We start from the raw sequence: 16,119 nt of genomic DNA, 5'->3' as shown, positions 1-16,119 counted from the left end.
ATCAGCTGCCTCCTGCACACTCCCTACTGGGGATGTGCCCGCAACCAAGGTACATGCCCTTGACTGGAATCGAACCTGGGACCTTTCAGTCCACAGGCCGACGCTCTATCCACTGAGCCAGACCGGTTAGGGCCATGACGTGGTTTTAGATCAGACAGGCACTGACTGAGCTGGACATGTCCCAGCTTTCCCAGAGGCTCCAGTCCCGACGGGTGGCCGCACAGCTGTGTGGGACCAGCTGCCTGGAAGGCAAGCATAGCCCTTCTCCTAAGCCTATCATGGCGTCACGGCTCTTCCCACCCTAAGGCCCGTCCTGGAGCAGAGCAGGCTGGGAAGCCAGGCAGACCTGGCTGGCATCTTGACCACTGAAGTAACCGGCTATGTGGTCTGGAACACAGTTTCTGAACCTCAGTTTTCAAAGACTCTGAATATGATTGATACGCTATTGGGCATTTGTGTTTTAAATCCCACGTTGAGTATCCACGAGGCACTGAAGTAAAGAGGAAGAAGAGTTTTGACTAATTTTGGGGTCCCCCCATCTACATAAAGCCAGAGAATGTAAATTTCTCTTGGTCAGTATATATTGTGTAAGGCATTAGTCCTCAAAGATTTTGCTGCTGTATGCCCTGATGTCATTGTGGATATATTTGGACTCCTATGTGCATTTTAAGTTTCCATCACATTTTATTTTGATCATAAGTTTAAGTAGTTGTAGAGGCCATCCTTGGTATTTTCTAAGTGAATATGTGCTTTCTGTACATTTCTTTCAAAATCCTGGAGTTGCCAATCTAGCTTATTCAATGTATTATGAGTCTATTCTCTAATCTATTGCCCAAGTTTATCCTGGTGGCCAAACTAACCAGTCAAGTAAGGCGATTTCTGTTAGAAAAAAGTGGCCTGACCCCATTACTTGCGTTAATCCCTGTCCCTGCAGCGGTCATCTCGCTTTTGATTGCTTAACGAGACAAGTGAGACGGGAGCCCTGGCCAGTGGGTCTCCGGATGGAGTCAGGAGCAGCCGCTTCTTCAGATGCTTCTGAGCTTTAGTCCCCAGTGCACGGTGCACTCGGGAGTAGACCCCTGGCTGGGCCCAGAGCGGTTTCCTCCGGGGGCGTCGCACCGCAGTGGAGTGCAGACCTTGGCCTCACACGATGGTGCAGGCGTGGGGAGGAGCCTCCATCGTTTGTTTTCTCACACGGGCCTGGGGCCGGAAACCCAGAAAGTGGTTTCCTTGGCATGTTCTGTTTCCACACCGTTGGGCGAGTCTTTGTCTCTCCCCAGAGCACAGACCCCCCAGAGCGGAGATGTCTGGATAAGAAACATGCTACCTGCTCTGGTCCGGCATCGGGGCTACGGAAGCAATAGGGCAGGAGTGAGGGGAGCAATAATCTTATTCTTGGGAGGAATCATCTTAATCTTCTCAGTTTGAGTTATTAATAAGTAAATAAACTATTGCAGTAAATTGTAAGTAAAATAATAAAGTAAGATTTTAAAAAGGTATTGTTCATTGCGAATAGCGTGGGCATATAGAACACCACTGTTTGAGAATTAATGTTGAAAGAGTGATATCCTGTTATTCTCGTCAGGGTGACCGTGGAGACCCTGGACCTGCGGGTCTGCCGGGCTCTCAGGGTGCCCCGGGCACTCCCGGCCCCGTTGGCGCCCCTGGAGACGCAGGACAGAGAGGAGACCCGGTAAGGAGAGGCCATTTCACTGGCAGCGACTAACATCGATGCTCTGCATTAGGAGCCGCTTGAACGCATGCGTACAGTCACCCATGTGCCCTTGACTAGAGCTACTTGGACGCATGTGTACAGTCACACATGTGCCCTTGACTAGAGCTACTTGCACACATGTGTACAGTCACCCATGTGCCCTTGACTAGAGCTACTTGCACACATGTGTACAGTCACCCATGTGCCCTTGACTAGAGCTACTTGCACACATGTGTACAGTCACCCATGTGCCCTTGACTAGAGCTACTTGCACACATGTGTACAGTCACCCATGTGCCCTTGACTAGAGCTACTTGCACACATGTGTACAGTCACCCATGTGCCCTTGACTAGAGCTACTTGCACACATGTGTACAGTCACCCATGTGCCCTTGACTAGAGCTACTTGCACACATGTGTACAGTCACCCATGTGCCCTTGACTAGAGCTACTTGCACACATGTGTACAGTCACCCATGTGCCCTTGACTAGAGCTACTTGCACACATGTGTACAGTCACCCATGTGCCCTTGACTAGAGCTACTTGCACACATGTGTACAGTCACCCATGTGCCCTTGACTAGAGCTACTTGCACACATGTGTACAGTCACCCATGTGCCCTTGACTAGAGCTACTTGCACACATGTGTACAGTCACCCATGTGCCCTTGACTAGAGCTACTTGCACACATGTGTACAGTCACCCATGTGCCCTTGACTAGAGCTACTTGCACACATGTGTACAGTCACCCATGTGCCCTTGACTAGAGCTACTTGCACACATGTGTACAGTCACCCATGTGCCCTTGACTAGAGCTACTTGCACACATGTGTACAGTCACCCATGTGCCCTTGACTAGAGCTACTTGCACACATGTGTACAGTCACCCATGTGCCCTTGACTAGAGCTACTTGCACACATGTGTACAGTCACCCATGTGCCCTTGACTAGAGCTACTTGCACACATGTGTACAGTCACCCATGTGCCCTTGACTAGAGCTACTTGCACACATGTGTACAGTCACCCATGTGCCCTTGACTAGAGCTACTTGCACACATGTGTACAGTCACCCATGTGCCCTTGACTAGAGCTACTTGCACACATGTGTACAGTCACCCATGTGCCCTTGACTAGAGCTACTTGCACACATGTGTACAGTCACCCATGTGCCCTTGACTAGAGCTACTTGCACACATGTGTACAGTCACCCATGTGCCCTTGACTAGAGCTACTTGCACACATGTGTACAGTCACCCATGTGCCCTTGACTAGAGCTACTTGCACACATACGTACAGTCACCCATGTGCCCTTGACTAGAGCTACTTGCACACATACGTACAGTCACACATGTGCCCTTGACTAGGACTCCAAACCAAGAATGACAAACAGTTCATTATGAGTTAATTCTCTTAGTCTTCGAGGCAAACATTTGATTTCTAATAGATATTCAAAAATTCTGATGCTTTGACTTTCACCACCTAAAATGTTGTGATTTATAGGAAATCGTGTTAAATTTAAGCAAGTACTGCTTCACCAATTAATAAAACTGATTATAGAGTGTCATTGGAGTGAGATGAGCACATTCTTATACCAGGGACATTAGCCTGGTTTTCATTAATTAGCCAGAAGAGTATGCATAGGTACACATAAACTTAGTAAATATCCAACTACAAATATGTCTTTTAAATTCTATATCTACATAGTATATGCACTTGTTTTTTTTTACCAACTTTTGTGAAAATTTCTTCTAGGGTTCCCGGGGTCCCATAGGGCCACCTGGTCGAGCTGGGAAGCGTGGCTTACCTGTAAGTTCTGTTTTTCTTTAGAAAATGATGTCTTCTTTCATAAAATACCCTCCCAAAGAAAAAGTACAATTTAAGGTTTATAAATTACCAAATTTCTCAAGCTATGGATTCTTTCAAATAATCAGTAAAGATTCTTAGAGTCACAGTTGTCTCCCAAAATAATAGGAATACCCTTCTTTCTGAGATTTTCTAAAAATCACATAATGGGTTTAAAAGCTCTCTGTAAGTTTAAAAAGCTGTAGTCAATATTATGTTTTATTTTCAATGAGATTCCACTGCCCGTGTTCAATTCTTTTGCTACTTGCAGTTACTTCCAGGTCAGAGAGCCTTACACAGATGTCTTACTGGGAATGAATTATTTCTATAGGCGGTCTCTTCTGTTCCTCTCACACCTGTTATATAAATCCATATCAATATTTATGAAGATCATGGCCTATTATTAGATCACAATTCTCACTTTCGATTTGAGCCTGGCTAGAGAGGATTTCATAGTTCCATAGCATGTTCAAGTCAAACGTTTTCTAGCCAGTTACAAAAACAATCTAGTTTCATTTTTCATTATTAAATGAATTTTAGTTAATAATAACAAGTAGGTGCTTTCTGGTTTAGTTTATTTTCAATTATGAAATTTTGGAGCATTCCCCAAGTAAAAGAACCTCTCTAACATTATGAAAGCATTCAGGCTGATTTTAGTACGTAATATATTTTTATTGATTTCAGAGGGGAAGGGAGAGGGTTAGAAACATCAATGATGAGAGAGAATTATTGATCGGCCGCCTCCTGCACTCCCCTCACTGGGGATTGAGCCCCGCAACCTGGGCATGTGCCCTGACCAGGAATTGAACCATGACCTCCTGGTTCATAGGTCAATGCTCAACCACTGAGCCATGCTGGCTGGACTGATTTTAATATTTAAATTTACAACGTTATATAAAATATAAAAAGTTACTGAGATTTAGTCTTGCTTTTATTATAAAAAGGTTTTCATACTGTTTGACAATTAGGATATCCAAATTAAAAAAAAAAAGAACCATACAAAATAAGAACAAAAAACTGGTAAGGAAAAATATTAACCCAAGAGCCTGTCTGTTTGGTGGTCTCTTTCATCCTCCAGTTCTTTTCTAGGAGAGCTGCCGACAGCACAGCTCCCCCACATAGGTGACCTTGTCAGTTTACCGTGAGCTTGGGACCCAGAGCTGCGGTTGTCACTTAAGACTTAAGAAACAGGAAAGAAAGAATGAAAGGAAAGGAAGGAAGGACCCCGAGACTGATTAGATTGATCAGATAATTTTCACCTTTTCTCTCCGTGTAGCTTCTATCCCATAAGAAGATTCTTAATTATTGCTTTTCCTTTAGTTTCTCAGGATCAGAATTGATGCATCTACTCTCAGTAACTTTCCAGTATGACCAGTTTTTTAATATAGTCCCAGCTGTCATGTCCAGTTTATCTGCATATGCAAACTTAATAAGCATTTTCTTTTTAGAGGTAGCGTAGTAAATAAGGACTCATGTTTTGCTTTTAAAGAAGCTATTTATGGCAGCAATATTTTCACATGATAGCAGCCGAGTATGTGAAATACAGTCTTTGAAACTGTTTTAGATAAGAAAGACCAACTTAAAAATACATCATTTTAGTATAACTATAGGATAAACATTAAAAAACTAACTCTTAGGAAAGCATTATTAAATGCATTATGTTTTAATTATTACCTTCATTCCAAAAGGCAAAAATTTCTAGGTCTGATTCCATTTATATAAGTAAATATGTTCATATAAAGTGTAGTACTCAAAATAACAGTAAATACAATTGTAAAAGGTAAAATTGTAGGAAATTGTAGTCTCAACAGGCAATACCCATGCATGACCCTGTTTCTAGGGACCCCAAGGGCCTCGCGGTGACAAAGGCGATCACGGGGACCGCGGCGACCGGGGCCAGAAGGGCCACCGGGGGTTCACCGGTCTTCAGGGACTTCCCGGGCCTCCTGTAAGTAACTTCCCCACCAATGACCTGCCCTCCGTGTGAACATGCACAGCTGTCCTGACATGGACACTTGTCGTGAAATGGATGGACGTTTTGTACCTTACTGTCCTTTCAAAATAATGAGTTACCCACCTGGCCACCGTCATTGCCATTTGTGAGCTGTGACTTTGTAGGAAAGACATGAACCCAAAGGGTATGTCCACCGTTCCTCCTGCGCTGTCGTTACTTTGGGGCAACTCAGGAAGACCTTTGGAGACATGACTGTGCAAGCAGTTGATGCAGCTGATGTCAGTGGCAGTGGATTTTAACCACCGAGGCCGGCAGAGTGCAGGATGGGAATATTTTGGTAACATTTTACATGTTTTTCCCACTTAGGGTCCAAATGGTGAGCAAGGCAGTGCTGGGATCCCTGGACCATTTGGCCCAAGAGTGAGTAACTGAGCTGAACCAGGTGTAAACGGCGATGCTTGCAATGATGTCCTTCGAGAGCCCGAGTAGCATTTCACAGGTTGAAGCGAGAATGGCCCAGGTTCTCTGAAGCAGGCAGCCAATGCATGAGAGAAGCCGGTCGGCAGTCACCTCTAAGTAGAAAGCCCTGTGCTATGACGTGGTATTTCATGGTCCCACATTAACCTCTCTCCTGCGGTGAATGCACTCATCGATGGGCCATCCTTCCCCGTGCTCACTGACATGCCCGTTACTTCGCGCTCGTGGAGGTGATCTCACAGGACTGCCGTGCAGCGGAGGCAGGGCTGGCTGTTCTGCGGCTGAGTGTGTTTTTTAAGGAACTGGGGTCCTTCCTCAGAGTGTTTGGCTTAAGGCTAATTCAGAAGCAAATCATAAAATGAAACCAACATTTGTGGCTTTTAGAAATTCCACATCAGTATTCATGCTGCCCCTAATAGGTCATTACTGTCATAACATAATTGACCGACATAATTGTTAGGAAAATCATTAGAATTTCTGCTATGTCTAAATCTAGTGTAAACAAAACATTTTGGGAGAGTAGTATTAAAATTGTTAGGATGTCATGAGGTACTTGTATAAACACACAAACATAACTTATAATTATATTAATCACTTCACCTTCTGCCTTTTTCTTACTCCTAGTTCACTGAATTTATAACTGAGTTTACAATACATGAGATTTGATGAAATGGTCCCAATACTAATAAAAGTAGATGACGAGTCCATTAAAGGTTTTAACTGCTGCTGGTCTTTTATGTGCACGGATAAAAATTGATGTGCGATGAAATAGTAAAGTAGGAATGTTCTGGAACTCCATTCGTTAGTCATTAGGATCTGAATCTGAGAAACTGCTGTGATAGTTCATCAGGAAAATGGTTCTTTGTTTAGAGAAGGGCGCTGTGGGAGTTTTCTCAGAGAATCTAACATCCAGTTTTGTTTCTCGCAGGGTCCCCCGGGCCCAGTGGGCCCCTCAGGGAAGGAAGGAAACCCCGGGCCCCTGGGCCCCATCGGGCCTCCTGGAGTGCGGGGCAGCGTCGGGGAGGCGGGGCCCGAGGTGAGTCACAGGGTGTGCGTGCTAAGGCTCTGCTGGTCCTCACAGCCGGGGCCCAGCGTGGACGCTAAGGCTCTGCTGGTCCTCACAGCCGGGGCCCAGCCGTGGACGAGGGACAGAAGGGACTCTGAGAACAAACCTGAAAGTCACAGGAGAGCTTGTCTGTAGAAGTAACTGTTTCAGCTCTTTAATCCAGATCGTTCAGAGCCGGTAAAATCAGAATCCAACGTGCTGGGCCTCCTTTCATGGGCACCGATGAGAGCAGAGAGCGCGGCGTGCTGGGTCCTGATGGAGCTCGGGGGAGTCGCCTGGCCTTCATGGCAGTTCACTAAGTGTGAGGCAGATGAGTGTAGTCGCTCATGAAAATGCTGCAAAGTGAAGAGTATGAAATCTGAGCTTTTCTCTATTGCAAATGACATTAGGAAGGATTTCAATGAACATTTTCATCACAATATTCCAATAGTGCTGACTTGAGGGTTATGTAAACTGTGTTAGGCTGTGGCTTCTCCAGTCGTTGGGACCCTCCTCATCTCTCTTCCTCTTCGGTCTGATTGACCTGTCCCTCTTTATTCTGACTCTGCCCCTCACTGGCCATTAAACTGAATATTTATTACTTATTTTATGAAATGAAAAGCCTTATGTTTCCCATGGTCCAGAGGAATATTCCCTATTTTTTCTCTATGGGCGGAAAACAGCCGGAAGTGCCATTCCTCTGACTTAATGGCCCTCCACTGACTTTATGTGGCGGTTCACTCGTCCTCGCTAGGAAAAACCTCCTGAGATTGGTGTAAAGGAACTCACGGGCCATGATGTGATCTTAAAAGTGAACCCAACAGGTGTCACAGGCTCTTGAGGTGAGGAAAGGCTGAAGCAACTTGTCCAGAGCCAGCTCCTCAGGGGCGGACTCCAGCCTTGTCTGCCAGCGGGAGCTCCCAGGTGAAAGGTGACCACACATCTTCCAGCTTTTCGGATGAGTCTTTGGTTAAGGGAAGGGCTAGAGAGCCCGGCCGGTGTGGCTCAGTGATTGAGCATCGACCTATGAACCAAGAGGTCATGCTTTGATTCCCAGTCAGGGCTCATGTCCAGGTTGCAGGCTTGATCCCCAGTGTGGGGCGTGCAGGAGGCAGCCGATCCATGATTCTCTCTCACCGTTGATGCTTTTCTCTCTCTCCCTCTCCCATCCTCTCTGAAATCATTAAAAATATTTTTTAAGAAAGGCTAAAGAGAACATTCTTAAATTTTGTTTAGCACACAGAATTTTGATCTACACATTAGTTTGAACACTTAAGACTTCCCGCCTTCCCCCTTATTTGAAAATAGGGGACAGTTGTCTTGTGGGTGTTCGTTGTGGGTATGTCCTTGGTATTGACGTGCAATCTTACAGAACGGGGACCCACAGTCCTCTGCATCCGCCCTTTCGGCGTCTGTCACAAATCCTGTGAGACATTGTAGTTGGCCTTGCCCCCAATCGTCTGGAAATGAATGGCCACAGCTGCATATTTAACATAAACTCTGTTCATCTTCAGGGTGAACATCAGAGCACACACTTGGTGCTCTGAGCTTGCTGTAGCTCAGATGCCGACTTGCAGGCCTGTTGCCTGGGAGGTAGTTCTGCGTCACTCTCTCCCTTGGGAGGTTACAGGCTGGCAGGCAGAGCCCTCAGGTTAAAGGGCGCGACTCCCAGGTCCCTGCACCATCAGGCCGGCTGTAACTCCCTGGGCACCAAGTCCCAGCAGTGCCTTGTGTCCAATGAAAAACAAAACAACAAGCGTGTTCATGTGTTTCCAATGTTCTTACCCATCAGGGTCCTCCGGGCGAGCCTGGCCCGCCTGGCCCTCCGGGTCCCCCGGGCCACCTCACGGCCGCCCTTGGGGACATCCTGGGGCACTACGATGAGAACATGCCAGACCCCCTCCCCGAGTTCACGGAGGACGAGGCGGCTCCTGACGACAAGAACAAGACGGACCCCGGCGTCCACGCCACCCTCAAGTCCCTCAGCAGCCAGATCGAGACCATGCGCAGCCCCGACGGCTCTAAGAAGCACCCGGCCCGCACGTGTGAGGACCTGAAGCTCTGCCACTCCGCCAAGCACAGCGGTGAGTGCTCCGCGTTCCTGACCGGGTTGTTCTCAGCTGCATCCCAGCCACGATTCCCTGACCGCCTTCCAGACATGTAGTGACGCCGAGAGAGGACATGGTCACCATGTCATAGAGTTTGTGGTTTAGCGGGGGACCGCCAATGACATGAAGAACAGGGGGTGAGACGATAAATACGCTGAGAGAGGACACATCCTGTTAATGATCTAACCTCCTCCTGGCAGTGCCGTTGCCATCCAGAAGTCGTAACAATCGGTGATTTTGTGGTGCTGTGACGTGGAGAACACTTGCTGAAGCAAGGCTGGCTTTGACCTACCTCCATGACTTCACAGGGGTTTAATATGCTCACATGTATCATTGGGCCTTCAAGAGTAGAATGAAGTTTATTTTATTTCCCAAACTTATTTGACGATGAAGTAACTTTCATGCAGTTTAATGTTCTATAAATACAGCTTTAAGGATCTCTGCTGGCAGAAGTATATGTTAATACAAAGTATTTTGGAATTAAGTAGTCGTTCTGTCCTCGTGGTGTAAACCATGCCTTAATTTTGCAGTATTCTGTCATTTTGATTAATCTAATCAGACCTGGAGAAAAGGGATTCTGGGCCATAAGAAGAAGCTGTGAAATGCTCAATGGCTCCAGTTAACTTTGAAATGACATTGACAGGGAGAGCTGAAATGACCTGTGAGGACTCGGCAGTTTATTCTCAGCTCCATACTTTACAGCCACCAACGTCTCTACATTTTATTTAAAACGCAGTACCTATTATATATACACACATACAAGTATACATACACACAGATAGATGCACAAGAACATATTTATTTGTGTATTTGACTACGTGTCCAGCACCAAGCACTAACTTGGTATAACCTATTTCAAGTATCTCTCAGATATAATAGAGATCAATTCTAACTGGGCCAGTGAGATGATTTATAACATTCTAATCACAGTTTAACTCATATACTTACTATATCGATAGTTTTGACAATACATGACTCGCATCATGTTTGAAATTCACTTTTCTTAGCAAATATGTTTACTTTGGAAAACAGGCGAATACTGGATTGACCCTAACCAGGGGTCCGTGGAAGACGCCATCAAAGTTTTCTGCAACATGGAGACGGGAGAGACGTGTATCTCAGCCAACCCGTCGAGCATCCCCCGGAAAACCTGGTGGACCAGCAAGTCGCCCGACCACAAGCCCGTCTGGTACGGCCTCGACATGAACAGAGGAGCTCAGGTAATCGCAGCCGCTCGCTTACAATTGCATGTTTGCTCTTCACTCTTTATTACGCCTCAGGGTTTATTTAGGACCATGTTGTTATTTTTTGACCAGATTTATTTTACCATGTTAATTTTAAAGTCATATATTCTCATTAGTTGCCATTGCTGTATCATTGCATAAACAAAGTTTTAGTATGAATTAAATGAACATAAATTGTGCATGGAGATTTTTTCATTGGTGGGATGTAGGAAGTAATTATTTTATCATCAGTTCCTTAATGCCTGTCACGCTGACTGTGAGGTATACGTGAAGGGGTCTGGCCCCTGAAGGACAGAAGACCTAGGTGACTGGACCCTGGATGGGGACAGCAGGACGCCACTCACCTTCCAGCCTCAGGCTCTCATTGTGAAGTGTGGGTGACCATATCTATTTCATAGTCTTTGTGTGAATATAATGTCCTTCTATAGTATCCAATACCTGGTAAGTTATCTACAATAATAAAAGCGTAATATGCTAATTAGACCAGACATCCTTCCGGACAACCTTCCGGATAAAGCCAGGGCTTCGAGGGAAGCCCGGGTCCCGGGTGCCAGAGGAAAGCTGGTGCTGGCAGCCGGGGGAAGGAAGGCCTACTCTTGCACGAATATTGTGCATGGAGCCTGTAGTAAATAAATATTATATAATTACTATAAGTATTCATATAATTAAATGACTTTAGATGTAGCATTGCTTAAACTGAATGTATTTTCGTGATGATATGAAGTCTGTCAGTATTTTTCTGAGTATATGCTTCTTTTATGGCCCAGGATTTAGAGTCTCCACCAGCCTTGCCACCTCCTTCCACAATATGAGCATTTCATTCTGGGTCTCTTTACGGCACCCTAGCTCTGAAACGTCCTTCTCACTCTACTCCTGCTCTCTCCTCAGAACTCATGTTCATGATAAACATAATGTGAGCATATTATGGGTCTGAGTAATTTATACCAGAATCTACCATTATTTAATGAGCAGAAAAATTTTAAATGTACCCAATTGAAAGGTAATTCAGTGAATATAATATTATGTAAAGAGCTCAAAAGGGAGCATTGAAAATAAACCTCAGAGTAGAAGATGAATGAGAAAGAGCCTGAAGGAAATTATTTTGATTATTTGTTTTTGTTAGCTAATGAAAGACTTGTAATTCATATTTCCTACCACGTATAACAGTTGGGTTAAAAATATTTTATGCTGCCATAGCTGGTTTGGCTCAGTGGATAGAGCATTAGCCCTGGGACCAAAGGGTCCCTGGTTTGATTCTGGTCAAGGCACGTCCCTTAGTTGCAGGCTCAATCCCTGGCCCTGGTCAGGGCGTGAGCAGGAAGCAACCAATCGATGTGTCTCTCTCACATCAATGTTTCTCTCTCTGTCTCTTCCCCTCCTTTCCTCTCTCTCTAAAAACCAATGGACAAATATCCTCAGGTGAGGAGTAACAACACCAAAAATACTTTATACAAATAGTTAAGTCCTAAATCTTAATATAATTAGTAATAAAAACAATGAGTTATTTTTGATTCATGATTAAATATCCAAGCCAATGTTCAAGTACATAACTTCTTCTAAAAATAATATTCCAGAGATTTAAAAATACATAAACTTTCTCTGATGAGTGTAATGATCATTGGTTTCTTCACCTGCTGTTTTGGCGAGTGAGGGCAGAGGTTTTTACTGATGAACAGTCATTAGCATTTTAAGGTACTTTTTAAAAGTAGAATATTCTGTGACATGACAGAATAGAAGTAATACTCTTCAAAATTAATTTACCTGAAATCAACACACACGCACATTCTCTCTCTCTCTCTCTCTCTCTCTCTCTCTCTCTCTCTCTCACACACACACACACGCACACACACACACCATTCTCTCTCTCTCACACACACGCACACGCACACGCACACACATTCTCTCTCTCTCTCACACACACACACACGCACACGCACACGCACACACATTCTCTCTCTCACGCACACACACACACACACACTTTCTCTCTCTCTCACACACACGCACACGCGCACGCACACACATTCTCTCTCTCACGCACACACACACACACACACTTTCTCTCTCTCTCACACACACGCACACGCGCACGCACACACATTCTCTCTCTCACGCACACACACACACACACACTTTCTCTCTCTCTCACACACACGCACACGCGCACGCACACACATTCTCTCTCTCACGCACACACACACACACACACTTTCTCTCTCTCTCACACACACGCACACGCGCACGCACACACATTCTCTCTCTCACGCACACACACACACACACACTTTCTCTCTCTCTCACACACACGCACACGCGCACGCACACACATTCTCTCTCTCACGCACACACACACACACACACTTTCTCTCTCTCTCACACACACGCACACGCGCACGCACACACATTCTCTCTCTCACGCACACACACACACACACACTTTCTCTCTCTCTCACACACACGCACACGCGCACGCACACACATTCTCTCTCTCACGCACACACACACACACACACTTTCTCTCTCTCTCACACACACGCACACGCGCACGCACACACATTCTCTCTCTCACGCACACACACACACACACACTTTCTCTCTCTCTCACACACACGCACACGCGCACGCACACACATTCTCTCTCTCACGCACACACACACACACATTCTCTCTCTCACACACACATGCACACACACACACACGGCCCTGTGAAACCCTCCAGAACTGCATGTAAAGACTCCTTGTCTCCCTAGTTTGCTTATGGAGACCACCAGTCGCCTAGCGCAGCCATCACCCAGATGACCTTCCTGCGCCTCTTATCGAAAGAAGCGTCGCAGAACATCACCTACGTCTGCAAGAACAGCGTCGGCTACATGGACGACCAAGCGCAGAACCTCAAGAAGGCCGTGGTCCTTAAAGGGTCAAACGACTTGGACATCAGAGCGGAAGGGAACGTCAGGTTCAGATACATCGTCCTTCAGGACACGTGCTCTGTAAGTGCTTCTGTGCTGTGCTGATCTGATGAGAGAGAAAATTCGTTTTTGCTAAAAATACTGTTATGGCACCAGAGGTAGGGACAGTTGTACCCTGTGTACAGACATCGGAGTCTGTCTGTCCTCGTTCTTTAGGGTAAACTTGAACGTGTGCCAGGGCATGAGGCAGGTTCACACACGTGTTAATGCGAAACAGTGAGGAAAGGCTGACGCTTTGGAACGTGCTCCAGCTCTTCTGCGAGTTCCTTTTTTAATCTCAGTCTCCTGCTTAAACTTCCCTGATTCTAAAATGTGTAATCAAGCTGAGGTAGGTTCTAGTTTTTACTGATTTGTATGTCTCCCTACTTGCATATCTAGTTATGAAGAAGGAAAACATTAATGATGAATTATAGTTTCATGTGAAAAGCAAATAGGCCTTCATCAGTCACGTTGTCAGTGCCCGTTCGGGGCGTTTCAGGAGAACACAGGGCAGCTCCTGGGTTCGAAGCGTGGAAGCACGTCTTCCAGGCCTGCCGACCTCACTGTGGGCGGCGCTCTCAGCTCTGAAAGCATTGCTTTGACTCATATGCTAGGACAACTGGCTCAGAAGTGCTGCCCAGCACCTCTGCAGTCACTCATTCACACTATTAACCCGCTGCACCCTTCAATCCTAGAAACGGAATGGGAATGTGGGCAAGACCGTCTTTGAATACAGAACCCAGAACGTGGCGCGCTTGCCCATCATAGACCTGGCCCCCGTGGATGTCGGCGGCACAGACCAAGAATTCGGCGTCGAGATCGGGCCAGTTTGCTTTGTGTGAAGCAGCCATGGTCCGTCGACAGCGAGCAACACCCTCACCACCCATGGCCCCACCGGTCGCGAGAACCTTGCCTGCGTGAAGCTGATCCTGAGACTCTTGAAGTAGTGGCTGGCTCCGGTCAGCGTTGTACATATGGTCTTACGTGCCTGGCCTTAGCCTTCAGAATATTTATTTTACTTACAGTCCTCAAGTGTCCATTGAGTTAAAGGATTTTTCAATACAGAAGTTTAGGTGTAAGATGACCAATGACAATGACCACCTTTAAGAAAAAGTAAACAGATTGAATACATAGTCTTTGTTTTCTTCAGTTTATTTCAATGTAATGATAAAGTTGCTTAGTATTTATGAGAAAACTCCTCTTCCTGGCTGGTAGCTTAGAGAGTGGGGTCTGTGAAACCACAGCACATGTTTATCTCCCGTGGCTGCAGCTGGACAAATAGAAGGTGGTGCCTCTTTGCGACCTCTCAGACCCAATGATCAATTAAAAGTGAAAGATGATCGATCAAGGGTTGCCCTTGAGATAGAAACCCTCGTGCATGTCTTGATATTGTATAACTATCAGAGAGACTCTTTAAAGAGAATCTTGAAAAAAATGGTTCCTCACTGTTTTAAATGGACTTTTTAAATAATATATATTCAGTGAAATTTCTTGAAAACAAAGTGAACTTAGATTTTATAAAGGGTGGTAAGTGTAGACTTTTTCCTCATTCAGATTTAAAGATATCTTTCCCTCTTGACTTAGCCTATTAATACAGCTGGAAGTCACATGAGTAAGCCATTGGGTACAGCACTTTCTTGTTTAAGAAAACATTGAATGCAAAACTTTCACACATACAACCTTATCAGCATGTCCAGGACTCAGAGCTGAGAGTGTTCCGATGGCAGTAGCATCGTCCCGAAGCCTGTAACGAAGAAAAGATTGTTTAGAAACCCAGCCGTGGAGCTGACTGATCGGATGTGATGATTGGAAATAGAACCATCTGGCCATTGAACTCTCCGAGGAAACATGACCAACATGTCTTAGCATGAGCTACCTCATCTCTAGAAGCTGGGATGGACTTACTATTCTTGTTTATATTTTAGATACTAAAAGGTGCTATGCTTCTGTTATTATTCCAAGACTGGAGATAGGCAGGGCTAAAATGTATTGTTATTTTTCCTTTAATGATGGTGCTAAAATTCCTCTATAAAATTCTTTAAAAATAAAGATGGTTTCATCAGTGCCATTTGTGAAAGCCTTAGACTTGGCCGTTTCTGAAAGAGGGGCCGTTGCTCCGTGCCTTCCCACCGTCCCCCCTCACGCTGTATCTGGGATGTTTGTAACCTGCCTGCTTCCGAGTCCGAGCATGTCGGGCCCCTGTGTCTCAAGGTTGTTGTTTTTCCTTAATTGCATTGTGTTGGCTCCATTTTAATTTCTTCTTTAACAATAAACAGCTGGGACCATCCCAAAGACAAGCCAACACAGCAGCTGTAGTCATGTATCTGCAAAGCATCGAATTAAATGCACGCTTTTGTCACGGCAATGGTTTTTGTTGCGTGGAATTCCTTTGAGCGTATTAGACCCACTTCATTTCCAGCAGTGGAAGGAAAGGTGCTGTGGTATTCCTTGCTCACCATTCGTTTAAAAAGTAAATCAACAAATGTCTCCCACCGACGATACGCTGGCTCATGTATGGAAGTCAAGCTGCAGCGTCACTCAGGAAAGGAAGCTTGACACTAATTGCCACTGCCTATGCCCCTAGGACCCTCCGGGTAGTATTATTGACAAAAAGAGAAAAGCAGCTGATTTTTCATGGTTGAAAAAACGGTGCTAATAAAACACGTGTCTCAAAGTGTATCACAGAAGAATTTAGCCTAACGTTTTCAGAGTTTTATTTCAATATTTAACAACATTGTTGTTCCCCAAATCGGTTTTGACTTGTGATCTGCATCTTGAATTTGAA

At 45.4% G+C, this 16,119-nt stretch overlaps 1 protein-coding gene across 1 annotated transcript in view; it reads left to right on the top strand.

Moving 5' to 3' along the window:
* The window catches only part of COL5A2 (collagen, type V, alpha 2), a 193,340-nt gene extending 178,875 nt beyond the window's left edge, over positions 1 to 14,465 (top strand). Inside the window, exons 47-55 of the mRNA XM_014539724.1 lie at positions 1,586 to 1,693; positions 3,469 to 3,522; positions 5,399 to 5,506; positions 5,879 to 5,932; positions 6,918 to 7,025; positions 8,827 to 9,118; positions 10,175 to 10,362; positions 13,137 to 13,376; positions 14,030 to 14,465. Coding sequence (XP_014395210.1) covers positions 1,586 to 1,693; positions 3,469 to 3,522; positions 5,399 to 5,506; positions 5,879 to 5,932; positions 6,918 to 7,025; positions 8,827 to 9,118; positions 10,175 to 10,362; positions 13,137 to 13,376; positions 14,030 to 14,176 — 1,299 coding nt within the window. The 3' untranslated portion in view covers positions 14,177 to 14,465. The remainder of the gene's footprint in view (positions 1 to 1,585; positions 1,694 to 3,468; positions 3,523 to 5,398; positions 5,507 to 5,878; positions 5,933 to 6,917; positions 7,026 to 8,826; positions 9,119 to 10,174; positions 10,363 to 13,136; positions 13,377 to 14,029) is intronic.
* The last annotated feature ends 1,654 nt before the right edge of the window (positions 14,466 to 16,119 follow it).

This window comes from Myotis brandtii, unplaced genomic scaffold (assembly GCF_000412655.1).
Source record: "Myotis brandtii unplaced genomic scaffold, ASM41265v1 scaffold227, whole genome shotgun sequence".
NCBI classification, from domain to species: Eukaryota; Metazoa; Chordata; class Mammalia; order Chiroptera; family Vespertilionidae; genus Myotis; species Myotis brandtii.
The sequence above is the reverse complement of the archived record's forward strand: the minus strand, read 5'-3'. Positions and strand labels throughout refer to the sequence as shown.